Source organism: Solanum pennellii, chromosome 11, assembly GCF_001406875.1.
Source record: "Solanum pennellii chromosome 11, SPENNV200".
In the NCBI taxonomy this organism is placed as follows: domain Eukaryota; kingdom Viridiplantae; phylum Streptophyta; class Magnoliopsida; order Solanales; family Solanaceae; genus Solanum; species Solanum pennellii.
Genome location: NC_028647.1, coordinates 10894988 through 10917187, shown reverse-complemented (window position 1 = coordinate 10917187; position 22200 = coordinate 10894988). Strand labels below are relative to the sequence as shown.

Genomic DNA, 22200 nt, shown 5'->3' with positions numbered 1-22200 from the left:
TATATATATATATATATTCCAAGGAAAACATTTTATAGTAATTAAATATAACAATCACTACATTTTAATTTCAATCAAGTTGATGTTAGCTATAAAAGTAGGAATCCACATTTTTCATAAAGCCCCATATAATCAAATTGTCAAGAAATTTAAATGTGAAGTAGGCATACTTCCTTCACCGAGGTGCTCCACAACTTTCAGGAATTTGACATGAAGAGATTCTCAGTCCAATTTATGCAGTTCTTTTGCCTAACGGTCCTATTAATAGCAAGAATTTATAAAACAATAACTTATCAGATTACTATAAAAAATGTTATATCATACAAAATCATTACTAATCCTATTTAACAATGTATTATCAAGCTATCATTTTAACTACATGCTACGTAGATATGAATTTCATAGTTAATTCTTCCCTTATATAGTGCATTGTTGGTTAAAATAATTGACTATACTTGCTATACAATAAAGTTGTAATGGTATCCATTTCAAATTATAATTATTATCTGACTAATTAATTTAAACTATATTCAGTGAATTTTATTCATTAGGGAATTAATGTTACCTAATAAAACTAGTTATCATATACTAAACAATAAAGAATTAGGGACGAACAATTCATATCTCTAATCAATAAAAAATAGTCACAATCCGATTTAACACAAATTATAGAAATTATTGTTTATCTTTTGCAAAGCTCTCCTTTTCTAAGAGTGAGTTGGTTAAGATATTTAAGTTAGCAACAAAATGTAACGATTTTGTTTCGGCGTATAGAAAAGTCAATGGCGAAATTTTTTTGGGTCGGACAACTTTTCTGTAGTATTTGAATTTTTCACAATCTAGTTCAAATTTGGATGAAATTGGAGTCTTTGAGGTGTGGGGAATTCTGGTAACAATAGGGTGAACCGTTTATGATTTTGATTACATGAGTAGTTAGATAAATTTTTAAAGCATCTGTACGACTATACAGAATTGAATTCAGGCATGTAGAACTCCCAAAATTGATCTTAGCGTGGAAGGTATTTTTAGAGTGTCGTGGTTTAGAGGTGTATTGTGAAATGGAGATTTTGAAATTCTTGAGATAGCTCTCTGTCTCGGGAATCCCGTCCTTGTGGGCATTTCTACCGCTCAGGCGGGATGAGTGACACTGCGGCGGCTGGGACGCGACTAAATATCGTTAATACACCCTTAAATGATCTTTTAGGCACTTTTTGATTTTTATAGCTTAGGAACGAACTCCATGCGACTCCTACTCATATTTCACCATTCTTGAGGCTCGAGGCTAAGGGTAACTTTTTCACTTTCTAAATTCTTTTTATCCGTAGAACGTAATAGAATGGGTTAATAATGATGGGGAAGGGTGTTGATACAAATTTTATGATGGAAACAACCCCAAATTGGATGACGGATCATGGGTTATTGTCTATTGATTTCCATATTATATTGATTGTTTGTAGACCAAGAAGAAGCAGAATGAATTCGAAAGGGAAAGGATCAAGTTTATTGGGGTTTCAGGCTTGTTTCGAGGTAGGTGATAGTTGTTATTATGTTATTGTGTGATGTATTCCTGTTATTGCTTCATTATAATGCATGTATGTATGAAAATATTTCATTGTTGATTAACACTTGTGGTAAATAAGATAGATGAATGGTTATATGCCATGAATCAATCTTGATTGTATGACTTGAAAGTATATTTGTATTTGTGTTTATGGTGTGTTGATAAATTGGATTTTTATATTCTGACATACTTACTTGGATTGGATTGCCACGTTCCTGCATAAATTTGGATCTGATACCACATTCCGGTGTACTAACAGTTTGGGTTTGGGTTTCACAAGAGAACCAACTACTTGTGATTGTTGAAGCATGTGATATTCAATCTTGTATATGTTCGATAAATTGCGTGATTATATTGTTGTAATTAACTTGCTTATGTTTCACTTATTTGTATAGTTGTGTGATCCATCAGTACACGATGGTTATGTACTGATACTGCATTTGCTCTTATTTTTGTTGACTACAAGGCATCTTCCGGCGGCTATTGACAGACCTCGCTTAGAAGATCTGTGATCACTGCTTCCGAATTCAAGGGTGAGCTAGTATCTTCCGGGCTGCCATGAAATTCTCTTTAGTCTACATCCACCATTTTCGGACTTAGACACTGCTTTAACTAGTTGTTTAGCTTATTAGATTGGGGTTGCATCCCTTCTTATTTAGACTTGGTTATCGTTTAGTAGTTTTGGTACATTATTTTTCAGGTTCTAGAAGATTGTTTACTTCCGCATTTGTTTAGTTAGTTCTTTAGAATCTTTGTTGAAGTCTACGAAAACTTCCTACTTAGTTTATTTAACTTACTTCCGTAACTTAAATGCCTTAATTTTTAGATTAATTGCGTTAGTTTGGGTCGTAATAGTGGTTTTCCATTGGAGAATCAGTGTGGGTGTCAATCACAAAGGTCGGGGTCGTGACACAAACTAATGACATTTCACAAGTAATTTTGTTTTTTTATGTACTAAATTGCTTGAAATAATAGTCTTTACCCATTCTAGCAATAGATGTTGTAGGTCGAATAGTACTAGAATAAATACTTATAGAGTGAAATGATATTCAAGGCTACAACTAATTGAGCCAAAAGTTTAAAAGAATGAAAATAAGGTGAATGTAAATTGGTTAATCATAACATCAATTTTTGGATAGCTTTGTTATAGTTGTGGAAACATCAACTGTTGTAACTGTATCAATGCACTTTAAAAACCAGTGAAGAACAACAAAATAAAGTTATACACAAAATTTATCACAAATGATTAATTATTTTTCTTTCAATGTGCCTAATCTTAGATATGTTCATATAAATGAAAGACAAATATTGTTTAGGATTAACAATAAATAACAAAATTGTTTATGAATTTAATTTGTTAACAACTGATCTCCTCTTGGCAACAATTGATTTGACTAAAAAATATTTTCACAGGCTATAAAAATCTGCAGTATAGAATCAAAAGGACAAAAAAGTTTTGATGAAATGAAAATGATCAAAAAAGAAAAAAAGACATAAGTACCCCTTGAATAGGGATTCGAATTTCAAGGACACACATTTTCTTTACGTGAATTCTATTACCCTTCTGAACTATTTTGATGTGTAAAAAAATATCATGTGGATTTAAGGTGACATAGAAAGTGTGCTTACTATACGAGAAGCAAGTGAGATGCGAAGAATATGAGAAAAATCTAACTAAAATTATATACATGTCCTTTTTAATTTGTCATAGTATACAATTAGTTAATACAAATTTTTTGGGGGGGGGGAGGGTGTGTGTGTGTGTGTGTGTCTGTGTGTTTGGGGGGTGTGGTTGGTCAGATCCATGCGAGTTTAGAATTGAAAAGCGGAGAAGAAAAGTAAAAAATCCTGTCTGACAAGCCATGGGGTGCCGCGCTCGCCAGAGCCTCTCAGGGCAACCTCTGTCTGACAGGGCCTGGCGTGCCACCCCAGCCAGAGCCCCTCAGGATAGTTTCTGTCCATCAGGCTCTGGCACCCCGCGCCTCTTAGAGCGCCAGCGTCACCTAAGAGTTAAGTTTCAAGTAAAGCAAAGAGCTAAGAGTGAGTTCATATCTCAAAAGATATATGGGAACTCAGTAGTCCCTAGAAGTATAAATGTTTAAAAATTTTGAGAAATAAAGGAAGCTAGACTTCCACAAAGCCTTTGGCTGAGTTTTAGAAAATGGGAACTATGGTTTCGAAGAGAGCTATTACATCTAAGTTTGAGCAATTACCTCAAACCAGAGAAGAAGTTGTTTTAAAAAAACCATATGAGCTAGGTATTTTGTGAATATTATTGAGCACCGATATGGGGACGTGAGTTCATATCAACTCAAGTCTTCATAAATCATGTAGACAGCATGGACATATAAAGGGTCATACTTTTTAGATGATTCCTTAGTGCTTTATGGCATAGACTAGTGGATTCACTTAGTAGTTCAGGTTCTATACTACTAGCTGTATACCAACTAAAGAATGTGGCTAGGACTTGGTTCGGTCATAGGAAGGAGGGCAGAGAGAAAGATGCACCACCTCCAAGTTGGCATGCTTTGAGGAAGCCTTCTTGGGACATTTCTTTCCCCGAGAAGTAAAGGAAGCAAAGGTACGGGCGTTCCTTAATTTGAACAGGACTCCTTGAGTGTTCATGAGTATAGGTTAAAGTTTACCCAACTGTCTCGCTATGCTCCGGAGATGGTTAAAATATGAGAAGCAGGATGAGCTTGTTTGTTGCTAGCTTGGGTCGTGCTTCAAGAAAGGAAGGTAGGGCTGCAATGTTGATTGGGAACATGCACATTTCAAGGTTAATGGTATATATGCAAAAAATTGAATAAGAAAACTTGAGGGATAGAGAGAAGTAATAGGAACAAAGAAAGCTAAGACTGGGAATGAGTCTGGTCAACATAAGGGTGGTTCAAGTTGACAACAATTTCACAAACAAAAGGGGAATGCACCATCATTTGCTAATGCACCTGCGCCCAGAAACAGAAATGAGTATCATGGATAGAATCCGTAGAATTTAAGTCTAGACTAGCCCAGTCCCAAGGTAGTGTGGCACAAGAAGGTAGTTGGGCTCTTGCATGTGGTAGGTGTGGCAGAAAGCACTCCGGTAAGTTTCATAATGGCCAGTCGGTCGTTTCAAATGCGGTCAAGAGGGGCACTGTATGAAAGAGTGTCCCAAGAATAAGTAGGGAGGTGGAACACTTACCTATTTTGGAAGGTTAGTAGATATGCTAATGAGTGAATTCCACCCTGAAGTCTACTCATTTTTATTGGCTAGTGAGCACATTTAGTGTTGATCGTTCAAATCACTTTTATTTAACTTATATACTTCTCTTTCTTAAGTTAAGACAATGATATCTTTTGTCCTTCTTTCAGGTTTTTTCATGTAAGTGTAACACCTTGAATTTTGGAAAAGGAAAAGATAACATTTCGTTTAGCCATTGTTGTGTTCTATGGGCCGTAGAAGATATCTATAGAAAGTGAGTTGTATTTTTTAAAAAAAAGGGTTAAGTATCTCATTCTACGGTCAACCAAATAGGTCTATCAAAAGCTTTATGAGTTGTAGTTAGATCTCGTAGAAATGTCCTATGCTTAGTGAAATTTTAGGATCAAAGTTGAGTTCTCCGGTTGGGTCTATGGATCATAGAAGGTTCTGCGGGCGATATACCAGTCTTATCAAAATTGGATTGAATTTGATACTCCGGTACTTAGTCAATAGTTGAACAGTACGGACCAAAGAAAGTTCGATGGTCTATAGATCACACCCGTAAGCCGAGTCGACAATTATTTTTAGGGTTATTAGGTTTTTTTCCTAAGTGTTTATTACCTAAGATATAATATTCTTAACCCTACTTAAATCTCTATATAAGTATTTTAAGCCCGAAAACTACACATTCTAAAATCGTTATCCTAAAAATCCCAATTCCCTCCAAGTTCTAATTCCCCTAAAAAATCTCTCTTTAAGTTAAGGAAGAAGAAGTTAGGGTTTTACTTCAAGATCTTAAATTCACCATTGATTTAGGTTGATCTCTGTTAGTATTCACCTATGGAGTCCTTTCCTCCATTAGGTCTTTAAAGATCCCAATTCTACAAGTTTAATTCTCAATTCAAAGTTATGGTTTTATTCAATTTTGATGGGGTTTTCTCAATTATGATTTAATTTGTTATTTTATATATTCTAATGCTTGGGTTAGGTATACAGATTCCTAAACCCCTACTCGTTAGTCGGTCATCGTGATAAATGAGTTTCTGGAAGTGCTTCCCAATTATCTCGACGGTGTTCATTCCAAAAGGGAAATAAACATTGATATTGACCTTATCTTAGATATACAAGCTATATTTGTTCCACCTTATCATATGGATCCGAATTAAAATAAAGAATTAAACGAGCAATTAAAAGATCAATTGGATAAAGGTTTCATCCAATTGAGTATTACTCCACGGGGTGTTCTAGTTGTGTTTATTCCTATCAAAGATGGTTCACTTCACATGTATATTGATTACCAACAATTTGACAATGTTAACATTAAGAATTAGTATCCTCTTCCAAGGATTGATACTTTGATTGATCAACAACAAAAAACAGAAGAGTTACTTTTCTAATATTGACCTCCAGTCAGTTTATCCCTAATTGAGGGTGAAAGAAAGTGACATTCTAAAGACAACTTTTTAAACTCAGTATGACCATTATGAGCTTTTGATAATGTAGTTTGGGTTGTCAACACTCCATCCACATTTATGAACTTAATAAATAGTGTATTTGAACAATATCTTTATATGTTTTTTATTGTGCTTATCGATGACATCTTGATTTACCCGCGGAGTGAGGATGATATTGTCATTCATTTGAGAATTTTGTTGCAAGTCCTCAAGGATTGAAAATTATTTGTAAAGTTTAGCAATTACTAGTTTTGGTTGAGATTTGTGGCTTTTCTTGGTCAAACTGTTTTTGATATGGGAATTGAGGTTGATCCTATGAAGATGAAAGTGGTTAATAATTGTCCTAGAAATCCATCCCCTTCATCTATTCAATTTTTCTTGACTTATATGAATATTATAGAAGGTTTGTGGTAGGGTTTCTTCAATTTTCTCTATTGACTTCATTGACCTAAAAGAAGGTTAAGTTCTTACGGTCAGAATCATGTGAGAAGAGTTTTGAAGAATTGAAATATAGACTTACCTTCGCTCTAGTGTTGACTTTACCAGAAGGCTTCGATGGGTTTGTTGTTTATTGTGATGCTTCAAGGATTGTATTATGGTGCGTACTTAAGAAAAATATGAAAGTTAATGTCTATGCCTCAAGTAAACATAATATTTACGGAAAAAACATCCTACCCATGATTTGAAACTTGCGGTGATTGTTTTTGCCTCAAAGATTTGGAGACATTATATGTATGGTGTCCATGTTCATGTCGTTACCGACCACAAAGGTTTTTAAAAAGTGTTCAAGAAAAAGGATCTATGTTTTTGCAAACTTAAATGGCTAGAACTCTTGAAGGACTATGACATTAGTGTCCTTTATCCTCTGGGTAAAGTCAATGTCGTGCCCGATGCCTTAAGTTCGTTCTTGATGAGTAGTGTTGCACATGTTGAAGATAATAAGAAAGAATTAGTTCGTGATGTTAGTATACTAGCTCGTCTATGTGTTTTCTTGGTAGAATCCGGTTAGGGTGGTGTTGTTTTTCAAAATGGTTCGACATCATCTTTTGTGTCAAATGTGAAAGCCAAGCAAAGTCTTGATCCAATTTTGGTTGAGTAGAAGGAAGTGGTTCTTAATGAGTTCATAGATACTTTCTCTTAAGAGGGAAATGGTGGATTTGTATATTAAGGTCGTTTGTGTGTCCCAACATACTCGTTCATTCAATGTAGTTATGTCATTTGACCTGCATCTTTTTATGATGAAAATACATGTGTTCAGGACTATCAACAAGAACTTATCTTAGATCACTTTACACTCTAGTTAGTTTTTGGTGGGCCTCCTTGTATCTCAGAGGAATTCAAATTTACTTTCTATCTAGTAGTTTTGAGATGTCGTGGGTTATGTACCCACATCCTTCTTTGATTGTATAGCCTTCATTGATAGATAGAGTTAATGAGTCTTTCAGTAATTACTTTTCCTTGAGATACTTTTGCAGTCGGTTATACTTATATTCTTTAGTATTTTACAGACAATTGAGCTGAGTATTCGCTTTGACTTTGAATATTCATAAAATTATGTTTTTAGTCTTTTATCACTTGAATGAGTCTTCCGCTAAGTAGTATGTCCGGACAAGAGTTCGCTTGGGGGACCTTTAATGGTTTTTGAGTCAGAACAAGGGTTCGATTCCGATTATGTTTTCAAACAAAGATTTTCGAACTCAAACCTAGTTCATTTTAGAAATTGGGTTTTTGAGTTGATTGACCCATTCTCAAAGTGTATGATATGGGTATTGTGATTTATGAATCTTATTGTGATTACTAATTGAATTAGATTTTGTGGCTTTAGACATTGTTCGGAATGGAAAGATTCAAGTCTTGGATTGACTTTTGATTGAATTGAGGCAAGTGAACTCCCAAAACTTGTAGGATCTTAAATTTTCCTTCATTGGGAGTAATGAGAATGAGGTGATGGGTTTAATTATTCCTTTGCTTGATCTTACTGAATAAAAATAATAAAGGATTAATGAAAAAGACAATACGTTGATAGTTGTGCTTATGAATTGTCTAGAAAAGTAAAAAAACAATACATAGGAACATAAAAACTTTTTCATTCTAAAATATCCTCAAAACCTGATTATCACGTGGGCAAGCCATTAGTAAAATAATATAGCATTTGAATAATAAATACAAATCTCAATGTCTTTATTTATGGAATAGAAGAAAAACTAAATCGACGAACAAGAGGGATGGTCAACTAATGGAGAAAAGGTTTAACTTTTTATTTGGAGATAACTATTTGTCGAATCTTTGATTCCACTAAGTAGGAGATTTTATGAGTTAAAATGAGAGGTAAGAATTTCCCATTTAATCCAATGAAAGATGAACACAAGATACAAATTTGTTGATAATCAGGAGTTATAAATTGAAGATGTGGATCAAAGTAACTACAAGATCAAATATGAATCGACAGATTTATTCCTGAGGTCAATTTCAACCAAGTCTAGAATTTGCAATTCCTCAAACAAGGACAGTTAGAATTATGCTTTTGAACTGCAGTAGTTTTATTCTTATACTTTAATTTTTGTAATACATCCTAGTTAATAGTTGGTTAGCTAGGTTTTTCTATTTATTAATAATTAGTTTGATAAGATATATTTTTATGAGGTATTCTAGACTAGTTATCATTACCTTTTTACTATTTTTGTTCTATAAATGTAGAGTTCAAGAAAGAAAAATAAAAGAATTCTATTTGACCTCATTACAATTTTTTCCTCTCATTATTCTCTTACTGTTTTTCAAGTTCTATTCTAAAAGACAGACAATACTAATTTTGCTTGGACTCTTTCAATCTGTCACGATCCAGACCGTCGTGATTGGAATCCACACTAAAACTTGATGGGAGAACCGCTACTTTCAACCAACCCAATCAGTAAATCTAAAAACCAAGGCATTTTAGTTATGGAAGCAAGTTAAATAAATAAAGACAAGGTCACATTACTAATTAAAGATCAAACAACTAACTAACAATGCGGAAGATAAACCTAGAATCTAAAAGTTAATGTACAAAAACTAGAAATCGGGACCAAATCTATCAAGAATTTCTAGTGAAATATCTAACTAACTAAAACAAGGTTTAGGTCAGTAAATGCTATACATAGACTAAATAGAATTCATGGTAGCCCGAACGATGTGGATCTCCCCTGAACTCGAAGCAATCACCGATCTTTTTAAAGTGAGGTTTGTCAACAGTTGCATGAAGATGTCCTATACTCAAAAAAAAAAAAAAAAGAGCAACTGTAGTATAAGTACACAACCACCGTGTACTGGTAGGATCACGCGGCTATCTCAGTAGTGTAACATAAACAAGCAATTACAACATCATAACACATGCATAAATATCAAGATATACAAAACTATCATAATATTCTACATAACAATTCACATGCTTTTTCACATAGTTTGTCCTCTCACGGTGTAACACCCCAGAAATTTTTTTTGAACTAAGACTTGAGTCATTAATCTTAGTGAGTGAGATTTCACCAAGAATTTTAAAATTTATTAAGTATTAATTTCACTTCACTAGATTTAGCACCTTGAGTTCCAAATATAATTAAATTGGAAATAGCAAATTCTAAAATTTTGCAAGTTAAGCTACGTATGAGTTCAAACGACCATAACTCCTATCAGATGATGAGTTAGATGTTCTACAAGATACCATAGGAAACATTTTTGATTTATCTTTCCAACGCCGCCAAGTTTGCTAAGTTTAGAGTTGAATTAGTGAGATATGACCTTTTGAAGTAAGGTTGTCCAGTTAAGGAAAATTAGCCGAAAATAGTGAGGGGTATTTTAGTTCTTTCGTTACCTAATAAGCCTTAATTCGTTTTTAATAATATTTTAGGGTTATAATTCTTTTAGTTTAAGTTTAATAATCCAAAAATACGCTTAGGGTTTTAGTTGAGAGCTCAAGAAGAGAAAAGAAGAGAAAAAAGGAGAACAGAGAAGAGGATCAAGCATTCGTCGAGATTCTTGCGTATTGTTGCGGAATTTCGCCATGGGTCTAATACCTAAGAGGTATGTAAGCTTCTATAGTGTTCGGTTTGTTCACCCACAAGCCAAACATTTTATTTTTAGCGTAATTTCATTCTCAAAAAGTTGAAGGATTTAAGTTCTTGTGAGGTGTTCTTGAAGATCCTTGTAGATATTGTCTTGTTGTCGTTTTAATAATTTCTTGATATGAAAGTGATTGTTTTGAGTGTTGTTTTGAGTTTATTAGTGTTTACTTAGGTTGGGTAATTTAATCTAAGGAAACTTGAGAAAAAGAATCGACTTAAAGTGATTTAGGGTCGGAAAACGAGCGCAAATTCATTCAAAGCATGCCTGGGGTGATGCTGGCACGGCGCGCCCCAGATGCGCCCAGAGGGCTAAGTCAGTGCGCCTGTAGTGCGCCCAAAATCAGCCTCTGATGTTAGGGGATGGCGCCCCGCGCCCGAACGCCCCAGGGTCGCCTGCCTCCACTCTTTTTACGTCGGTTGTCCCATTTTAGCTCATTTAAAGTGTATCTTCACTCCTTTTGATTCTAAACACTTTAAACTACTTCTAAACACTTATAAATAATTCAGAACATGAATCATAACCTTGAAATAATAATTCAAGTTCAAGGTAATATTAAGATTAAGTTTTGAGAGTTATTCCGAATTTTGAGAGAGTCCCTTCAAGTCCTTTTTGAAGATTCTTCTACAACTTCTAGTAACTTGTTTCAAGACTCAAGTAAGTGAGCATGAGAGTGAGGAGAATTTGTTCATGAGTCTACAATATCACATATATCCTCCACGTCATGAACAAAAACTCTTGAATTTATAATTCACATCCAAGAGAGGGTTAAGAGTAGAGCTCATGAAAGTCTTTGAGTTCAAGTGTGAATCCTTTGAGATCAACTATTGATTTGAACTAAGTTTTGAGGAAGTAAGTAAGAAAATGAGAAGATTTGTATACATGTGTTTCATCTAGTTAATCAAACCTTCGAGTCGAGTTATTCATGCCCATAACATCCACATGAATACCACAAATTGAGTATCATTGAAGAGGAGTAGTATCCCCAAATTCTAAGTCATGAGTAATAAGTTTCTAAAACCTTTGAAATTCTTTTTATAATAATGGGACTATTACATGTTACCATGAAGTCCTTGAGTTATATTGTTCATGCCCATAATTCCACATGAATGTTATAAGTTGAATAGTGTTGAGATGAGGAGTACCTTTGAGTTCTCAAGTTGAGTAGTTCATGCTCATAAGTCCGTATGAACCCTCCAAGTTGAAAATCATGACATCATCCATAAACATGAGATCACGAACCTTGTATCCATACTTCAATTCAAGAAAGTTAAGAGTCAAGTCTAAAGCTAAGAATTAAGTTAAAGTAAAGTTCTTAAAGGTTTTCAAGAGTATTATCTAAACATTTTAACTTTGTTATAAGACTCAAGTTTCAAGCTAAGTAAAGAGTTAAGTTGAGGTTTTTTTTTCAAAGGTTTATGTGGACTAAGTATTCCCAAGGATTCTTTAAATGTTTTTCACATTTAAACAAGTAAAGAGCCTTCGGGCTAGTTTTATAAAATGAAGCACGCAGGGAAACTATGATTTCCAAGAGGGCTTTTAAAGCTAATCTTTGAGAACTAATCTCAAACTACAGAATCAGTATGTTTTAAAAACATAAGAGTCAATATATTTTTGGGTGTAGTATTGAGCACCGAAGTGGGATGCGAGTTACAGGTTAATTTAAGTATCCATGAAAACAATGTAGTCATCATGGGTAGAAAAGGATCATACTTTTTAGATAAATCCTTTTCATAGTTTACTAGTGGATCCATTAGGCAGTTCAGGTTCTATACCTTGACAAGGTTAGAATGGCCGGGCAACATGGGTCGAGTAACGCTGTATCATCACTATAGATCTTAAGTGATGGTTGTCGCTTAGAGAAACTACCACAGAAGTTAAAGTATTTTTATATACATAGTTATTGTATTTTCATATATATTTCAGAGTTATGTTGTATCCTTGTTATACACATAGAGTTGATATGATGTTTTTAAACAACTTTTCTTTATATTGCACTTATTTTAAACTGCTTTATATTGAAATGAGTTTAGTTGAGTATCAGGAGTTGAGTATCTTGAGTATATTTGTGCTTTATTGAGTCGAGTATCATATCTTTGAAGTTCAGTATCTAATCCTCGAGTTAAATATCTTATTCTTAAGTTTAGTTGAGTTGAGTGAGTTTAAAAAGAGGTAAGTATGTTTCCTTTTTATTCAAGTTTCAAGTTTATGTTATACTTACGAATTTCCTTTACATGCATATACATTCCACGTAGTGAGCCATTTGGCCTGCATCTTTTGATGATGCAGACGCAGATATTCAGGATCTTCAACAGGAGCTTTGTTGATACATCCGAGATTTGGAATTAACCATGGTGAGTCTCCTTAGCCACAATCTCATTATATAGTTGCATCTCGGCACAATCTACTACAAACTCTTATTGTCATTATGCTCAATCAGCCCTGACTATCTCTACAAGTCAACAGTTCCATCGACATAACACCTCAAACTCATGTATACTCATCAACTTCAAAAGACTAACCCAATCTTGGTACGCACTTTCTAACTAGAATCATCAATTTACTTCACCAAAGTATACTCAATAGAACTTTCTTTATTCATAAGCTTGTCATTTCGGTATTAATCCACTCCCTTATGTATTAAGATAAAATCACCAGTCCTCATACTACCCTCCTTATCTCTTACTAAAGAAGATATGAACCTCCACGGGGAAACACTAGGATGCATGAAACCTTTATAAAAAAGCCCTTAGATTTAAGCTTTAAGCTCTCTAAATTCTAACACCAAATGAAAATAATTGACATAGGGGACTCGACCACAACATCCCTAATATAAACCAATTATGCCAAACAATCCTTCCCTACTAGTTTCATAGCACGAATGAAGGATATGATCTTAGCTAGCTCAGACTTGTACACACCTTCCCACTCTGACCTTTCCCTACCGGGGATATCTAGAGTAACTGTTTTGGCACCACAATTAAGCTCGGTATAATAGGGGAACAACCAAGTCATGCCTATTATTATATCGATTCAGTCATATCCAGCATAACCAAATCAACTCAAATATAAGAATCCACTACACAACATTGCAACACGATACACATGGGTGACATGACTGACTCCTCGACTATTGTAGAAACATGGATGAGGGAATCAAGTACATCAACACCCACATCAAATACCAGGCGATTTCACTGACACCTACAAATAAGTAAAATCCAGATCAACAACAATTTTAGCACTTGTGATCACTACATCCGACCCTCATATGCCAGGTTGTCCACAATTTTTACACAACTTATAACTTATATTCGATTGTTGAACATTGAGGCACGATTCACGGTCTATAATTATGACTAGGAAAATAAGGGACACAGGGATGAGATTCCATCTCACCTTGTCCTGCTCTAGTGAGAAAAATCCCGCCCCAGCGACCATAACAAAAATAGAACCAAGCTAACTAAATTTCTGGGTTTTTTCTCCTTTTTGATTTCCACCAAGGTTCCAACTTTACTTGGCACTTTTGGAATAATCCCCATAGCTAGTAATATTATTAATTACCTTGTGTCAAAATTAATGACACATGTTCCACAATTTCCCTTACGTTACATTCAACACTACAACTCACTCGTTGCCAGGATATACCCAAACATTCACGCTCTTATCAGTTGGTTGTAATACGCATCAAGATATCTCATTTACAAACCACATTAATTTATCTACCCCCTTGCGCATAATCTCATCATTATTTTTCTTTTACAACCAGTCCCATGACACTCAAGCGGTTACAACTGCGCACATTCAACATTTAGACCAACACATTGCTCATATCACAATCAATCAAGCAATATTGGGCACCTAATCATATTAAAGGATTCAAGTAATAAACCATTTACATTCATAGTTGATTTGAGACAACTAGAAGCACACATTCACCGTTCCATGATACAATTCGCATATAAGTCCATGTCCTTAAATGGTTATTTCTCTCAATACATGATTTTTACTGATATTCCTTGCCTTATATGATCCCTAAGGCCAGATACCAATTGCAACCTTCTCAGTTTCAATTATCTTGCTTGCATTCCATCTATTTCACTTTGTTGAGATACTAATTGGACTCAACTCATATCACAAGCAACAGTAGTAACCAGCGAGCCCCATAAAACTGCTAATTTCAATCACATAACTTGTCCAAACCCAATAATTAACCGCCTCATTCTTTCGATGATAGTAACCAGACCTTAACTCAATCCTAGAGAAAACCTATGTACCTTGCAATTGGTCAAAATATCATCTATCTGAGGCAATGGCTACTTGTTATGAATGGAAACCCTATTAAACAATCGATAGTATATACACCTCATCTCTTGCTAGTGACAGTGTTACCACTTTTGTTACTCTAGTTAGGACCATAGATTGAAGGAGGAAAGAACCAATTTGTGTCACCCAGGTACCAAATGGGTTCAAGTCATAGCACGAAGGATTAGAAATAAGTGATTCTTTCCTAAATTCCTATAGCCTATTGAAGAAAAGTACGGACGTCAATGTATTTTTTCGCAAGACTCTACTAGCCTCGTTTTAGTACAATCTGATCGACAAACCTAGTCTCTAATACCAACTTTCTCACGACCAAGATCGTCGTGATTAGCACTAAACTACAACTCAATAGGACAACCACTATTAGCAACCAACCCAACAACAAATCTAAAAACACAGACAATTAAGTTACGGAAATAAGTTAAATAACTAAAGACAAAGTTCCATTACTAATTAAAGATCAAACAACAAAATAACAATGCGGAAGATAAACCTAGAATCTGAAAGTCAATGTACCAAAACTAGAAAAAGGAACCAAATCTATCAAGAATTTCTAGTGAACTATCTAACTAATTAAAACAAGGTCTAGGTCCGAAATGATGGACATAGACTAAAGAGAATTCCATGGCAACCCGAACGATGTGGCTCACTCTTGAAACTCAAAGCGATCACTGATCTCCTAAGTGATTTGTCAACAGTCGCGTGAAGATGCCATGGACTGAACAAACATACGAGCAAGTGCAGAATCAGTACACAACCACCGTGTACTGGTAGGATCACGCGGCTATCCCACTAGTGTAACATAAACAAGCAATTACAACATCATAACACATGCAGAAATATCAATATATTCAATACTATCATAAATGTCAACATCATAATTCACATGCTTTATCACATAGTTGGTCCTCTCACGCAACCCAAAGTCAAATTATTAGCATGCCAAAACATGGTAATATAATCCCATTTGTATGTCAAAATGTGGCAACCGCTCCCCATCAGCATGCTGGAACGTGGCAATTCGATCCAAGTTAGTGTGATAGAACGTGGCATCCGATCCCAATCACATATCACAATAATACATCAAGATCACACATTCAAGTCATAATTTTAAGGTATCGATATTTATATATATTATTTCAACATCTATGATCAATATCACAACATGCATACATATACAAGTATCACAATGAAGCAAAGCAAGTGTATATCACACAATCATAGAATCACAACCATCACCTACCTCGAATCCAATCTTTAATCCCCTAAGGCACTTGAATCTTCCCTTTCTAGATTATTTCTGCCTGTTCTAGGTCTACAACAAATTGATATACGCAAGGATCAACAATCAAAGGTCTAGTTATTCGGATTATAACAAACCCAATAACCCTAGACCAAACCCAATATCATAATACCCAAATTAGGGATTTTTCCACCATGATTGTTAGATCAAAATCCTTCTCCATCAATAATAACCCAAAGAAGTAGGTTTTACGGATCAAAAAATGGATTCGGGGAGTTAAAACCTTACATTTAGCCTCAAAATGGTGAGAAACTGTTAAGAACTCGTCTTCTCAGTCCTAAAAGTAAAAAAAATACCAAATAGGGTCATCTTACGGTTTGTAAGTGACTTTAAAACGCATCTGGCATGCTCCAGCGGACCCATCCTACTGCAGCGGTGCCACACCAGAGGCTTAAATCCCACTACAGTGTCCTCAGCATGGACATAATATACCCATTCACGAAAAGATCAATTCAGGGAGTTCTATTCCAAATTCTATTCCATAAAGTGCTACGAGTTCCTTATCGTCTTAGCTATCCACTCATATAATAAAATTCTCAATTAGATCTATTATTCATTACTGGATTTTCCCTACACCTTCATGAATCTGATTTCTTCAAAATCTGTACTAGATTGGATAATTCCAAGTTACTACAAAGGTGTTTTCTGACCCCAATTCTTTCTTCATTAGCTTTTTCATAAGGACGAAATCAGATTGTTACACAATCTATCATTTGTATTTATTGGGGTTTTACCCTCTAAAGCCTTTGTTCTAGATGACTTTCTTTGTCTAGAGACATTGTTCTGCTTAGATGAAGTGAAATGATGAAGATTTGGAGGTAGAAGAAAAGGTTGAGAGGACAAAGACAACGTAAGAACATAGAGAAATTATTTTCATTTAATCGCAATCATTTGTCTACTGCAGAGGCTATGGACAATAATGATGGTTTAGCGAATAAAGCGAAAGAGACATTCAAGCAAAAACTTTTGACGTCTCTTATTTAGGATTGAAACCAATGGTCCATGAAAATACTCTAAATTGGTATTGTATACCATTGCATCTAACGAATATATGTCGTTGTGCTAGCCATTCAATAAGTTTTTAGAAAATACTATTTGAAAAACAATTTTCATCATATCAAACACATATACATAAAAAAAATATAGAGTAACTAGCCTTGCAATAGCAAAGTTAGATAGAAGTATTAACGGGAAAATATAGAATAATTTTCACCGAACTCCTTGGCATGATCAGGAATGAAGTAATAAAAATATGAAGAAAATCCTAAGAAAGTTTACCTGAAAGCCAATATGAGCACAATAACGAAAGTGTATCTCATATATGTTAAGAAACATAAAATATTATGCTAAATTGAGATGCAATATAATTAGTCCCACAAATAATTCATCCCATATATGATATATCATCAGTCAACCAAAAGGTTAGATAATGGTAGGATAAATGAGTTTCACACTAAATAGAACAATAATCCCAAGTTAAGAACTAACAAAAGTAATTTCAAATGAGAGAATAACTTTGTCACTACAAAGAGCCATAATGAAAGTTGTCACTTATAGCCTTAATATAATTAATGAGTCGTCAGAATGATTCTCTATTCCTGGAAACTGGATGCTCGATGTCCCTGCCACCTACATATGTAAATTAAAGAAAATTTAGATGAGATTATGGCTGTGATGAAATATATTTTTTAGAAAAATAAGTTAGTGTTAAGTTTTAAAAAGATATCACCGTGGAAAACTTTTTTTTTACCGAGGAGTTAAATAATTACTTTAAATATATGCATTAGACTTTTATTAATATTAAAAAATTCATTCAGAACTCTATCTGATTTGCAAAGGGCTCGTTTAATTTAGAAAATGCAAGTATATTAAAGAATATAGTACAAACTAAAAATAGAAAAAATGAAATTTAATCTCGCATAAAATATGGATATATAATACAAAAAAATAATTATTTTTTTAGGAATTATAGTTAATATCAATATTCAATCACGAAATAGACGTAATATCAAATTAGGTAGAATCACTAACCTAATCATCAGAGTAAACTTGATCAAACTCACTACCTTGTTCATTAGGTAGGTTAGCATCAGGAGGTCCAAGATTCTGAAAGAGATAATCCACATTATTGTATATTTCATATGAAAAATATATTTTAGAAAAATAAGTTAGTATTTAGTTTTAAAAAGATATCATGGAAAACCTTTTTTTACCAAAGGAGTTAAATGACTACTTCAAATATATCCATCATTCCCCTTTTAATACATGCAAGTATATTCAAGATTATAGTCCAAAACTAAAAATATGAGAATGAAATTTAATCTTATGTCTGATATGGATATATACTAAAAAAAGAATAATTTAATTTTTCTCTACGAATTATAGCTAATAACAATAATCAAACACAAGATGTACCTAATATCAAATTAGGTAGAAACACTAACCTGATCATCAGAGTAAACTTGATCAAATTCACTATCTTGTTCATTGAATAGGTTAGCACCCGAAGGTCCAAGATTCTGAAAAAAGATAATTCACATTATTGAGACTGAAATATACATCACAATTTTCCATCACACATGAATTACTTCCTTGATACTGCTGGAAATTTGCATTCGTATTTGTTGCTCCTTTGGCCACATTGAGAAGAAAGTTATGTTCTTTTTCAGAATGATGATCTTCACTGTTAAGCACTGAGTTAGGCCTATAATGAGTGTTTTTCATAATTGGATCTTCTTGTTCTTGTGAACCCAACATTCCAAAAATTGGATTATGTTGTTGTTTTATCTCACCACCAGTATTATTTTGAGCAGATGAAAATGGATAATAAAATGGATGGCCAATGCCGAGGTAATGGGGTTGAACCTTAAGTTGTGGATGGTAGAGTTGTTGAATTGAAAGATCTCCTTGAGCAAAGATATTATTGATATTTAGAGTTGGCAATGAAAACTCTGGGCTTCTTCGAATTTGATCTTGGTTACGTTGTTGATTTGATACATTTGCTTGAAGATTAGGCATTCTCCCAAATTTTTGAAAGCTACTTTTTGGTTCATGAGAAACACTTGAGTATCCTTGGCCTGATTGACGATGAATATTTTTTCGCTCTTTTGGAGATCTCCAATTGTTGCGACGACATCTCTGAGATGTGTTATAAGAAAATAATAAAAAAAGACTAGACCATGATTATAGTTATCATCTAATAAACTCATTGTAATTTATATGTGTTTAAAATGATCAAAGTAAATTATAATTAAGAAAATATTTTTGATGATTCGTAGTTGGTGAACGTTAAAAATCTTTTTAACTAATATGAATTAAATATTGATTATAATATAATTCCAATAAATAATTAACTTCTTCCATTGAACAAGTAACAAAAGTATATCACTAATCCTCTTTAATGAGTGAGTTTTTTTAATAAGACTTTCCAGTACTAAAGATTGAAAACAATATTTAAATATTAATTAACAAAAGTGAAATATAATTAGATTTTTTTCTTTTTTATATAAAACTAAAATTAATATAGCTGTATAATAAAATTCTTACAGAAGTGTTTGATGAAAAAAATTGTCCAAGCAAATCATTTTCTTATAATCAAATACGAGAAAATAACCTCATAATTTCATTTGATTTTTTTATGCAAACTAACTTCATCCTTACGAAGCACAAATGAAACATAATTTACCCCTTAATTCTTTTAAGATATACCTGAAGGTGGCAAGCAACTTGCATCCTAGTAAGGCCAGGCAAATTCATCACGTGCAGAATTTTCCTTGGGATAACAACCTACATGTTCCTTAAGAATGTTAGTTTAATTTAATAATTATAATATTCTCAATTAAAGTTGAGGTACGTATAAATATTACAATCACTATATTTTAGTTCCAAACAAGTTGATGTCAGTTATAAGTATGAATTTTCACTATGCATATTATTTCATATAAATGAATTGTCAAGATATTTAATTGATAGTGAAGTAAACTTACGTCCTTCCCCGAGTTGTTTTACAGCTTTCATAAATTTGACATGAAGATCGTCAGTCCATTTTGTGTAGTCCTTTAGCCTAACAACCTCTGTATTAGACACATCTTTCTTCTTCTCGAATTGTTCTTCATTTTCTCCACCCATATCATTATCAGCAATCGATCCTTCTTTCGCTTTCTCCTTTTGTATTCTTTTCCTCCATACGAATTGCCACAAGTATTTCACAAGATTCTCATCAAATGGCTTTTGAAGGTAAAGATATTCTCCCATGTCCAAAATTTTCTTTGCTTCTAGTTCATTGTAATCATCACATACAACTGCAAAATTATTTCGAGAAGTCATTAATTAGAATTAACTTGAATTATATATTGTGTGGAGTAGTTAATTTAACACTTATTTATTGAACTTTATTCAATATAATAATAATATTATATAATAATTGTTTATCATATACTAAAGAATATTAATTAGAAAATGATAATTTATGTTACTAAATAATAAATCATAGTTAATCCTAAAACCATTCTATTTAGCTATGAACTACATATCAATAAATTGAAAGTAATAGTGGTTGCTAATCCTAAACCATCCTTTTTAGCTGTGAACTAAATAACAATAAATTGAGAGAATTAGTGGGAAATCAGGATTTTTATTAAGGGTGTTAATGGTTGTAGTAAAAAAAATTATAACAAGGATAGTAAGGATTGAACCCACAATCTCATGAAATTTTTGCAACCCCTTATCCAATAAACTAAATCTTCAACTCGTTTTAAAAGGTGTCAATACATGTATATATATTTATAAAATCAAACCTAACATCTAAATACAATGTAATTTCCTGACAAAGGGATGTCGCTTGACACCTCTTTATCAATGATGGGCCCGCCCATGGACAATAAATTTTATAGCCTATTTTATTGTAGTGTACAAACTTAATTAACTAACTTATCTATAGTAGACATAATAAATTGAAGAGTAGAATATATACTTACCGAGTGAAATTATATCCAAAGCCACAGCTTGAGCTAAGAGGTCAAAAGTAGGTATATTCGATGAATGAATATTGAGTATCATTACATCAATTTTTTGCTTTTCTTTGGAGACCATTAACATTGTTGTTGAAGTCATATCAGCCGTTGTAACTGTATCAATTCACTTTTAAATTCAGTGAAGAAAATTATATACAAAATTATCATGTAGGTTACTAAGTTTTCATAGAAAAATTAATTTATAAATTTTTATGTTATATTGCAACACTTTAGTTTATAACATTGTGAATATTGATTAACTTTTAATATGATTATTGTGAAAAATCGTTGACAGACTTATATAATAAAATTTTATACAATATTATTTAGAATAAATAATTGAATTAGAGAACACTATAGAAAATCATATAAGAGTATATTAATTAAAAATTTATTCCAACTAAATAACAAAGAATTTCAAATTCAAATAATTAAACACATATGGGAGATCGAATAAACAATGAGTACTGAAAAAATAATAAAGAAATCCAACCCAAAAAAAGGGAAAGAATTAAATAGACCTAACTATACAAAAATTATCAATTATATATCTTTTTGTAGAGTGAAATAATTTAAGAGAATCATCATTTTAAGATGCACATAAGATAGAATTTTACTTATCCTTTAAAATACTTTGCAAAATTTTCTATTGTATTCACAAGTTAAAGCAGAGAAATTAATTAGATGACATTAAGATTGAGACAAACACAATTACTTGTAGTGGTTAAACTAGTTCAAATTGTTTTCCTTTCAAAAGGAAAATAAAAATTAAATTATACAAAAATTTCAAGGTGTGCCCATGATCAAAAAGGATGAAATAACATGCGCATATTTATTAAAATATATTAGTACTTTGTTTTTAAAAGATACAATTTCTTTTGAACAAAAAAAAGGGAGAAAAATATTTTTATTTTATTAATATCAGATCCCTATTTTTTTTGTCTACATAGCTACATTCAAATAAAGAAAAACAAGTTCTCAAGATAAAAAATAATAATACTCAGATCAGTTCCTATCTAGTCCTTTTTTATTACTCTTGCTTTTTCCTCCTATTACCCGAATGTTGAGCAACCTCTGACACAAGGATTTTTAGTCCTTCGCTTCACCTTAGCGAATTATAATTATTAAAACGATAGATTGTTAAAAAATTAATGATTTACACCTTAAAAATGATTTTTGAGAAACTGATTTATTTTTCTCCTACTCTATGTCACTCCAAACCAATTGACACTGAAAGTCGCCCCCTCCCCCACCCCCACCCCCTCTTTTTA

The 22200-nt window shown here is 33.0% G+C and overlaps 1 protein-coding gene across 1 annotated transcript in view; it reads right to left on the bottom strand.

The window, feature by feature from the left end:
- Positions 1-17948: 17948 nt before the first annotated feature.
- The window catches only part of LOC107003652 (two-component response regulator ORR26-like), a 4843-nt gene continuing 591 nt past the window's right edge, over positions 17949-22200 (bottom strand). The window contains exons 2-7 of the mRNA XM_015201971.1: positions 20894-21043; positions 19926-20218; positions 19626-19703; positions 18495-19055; positions 18362-18436; positions 17949-18023 (exon numbers count right to left, since the gene is read on the bottom strand). Coding sequence (XP_015057457.1) covers positions 17949-18023; positions 18362-18436; positions 18495-19055; positions 19626-19703; positions 19926-20218; positions 20894-21043 — 1232 coding nt within the window. The remainder of the gene's footprint in view (positions 18024-18361; positions 18437-18494; positions 19056-19625; positions 19704-19925; positions 20219-20893; positions 21044-22200) is intronic.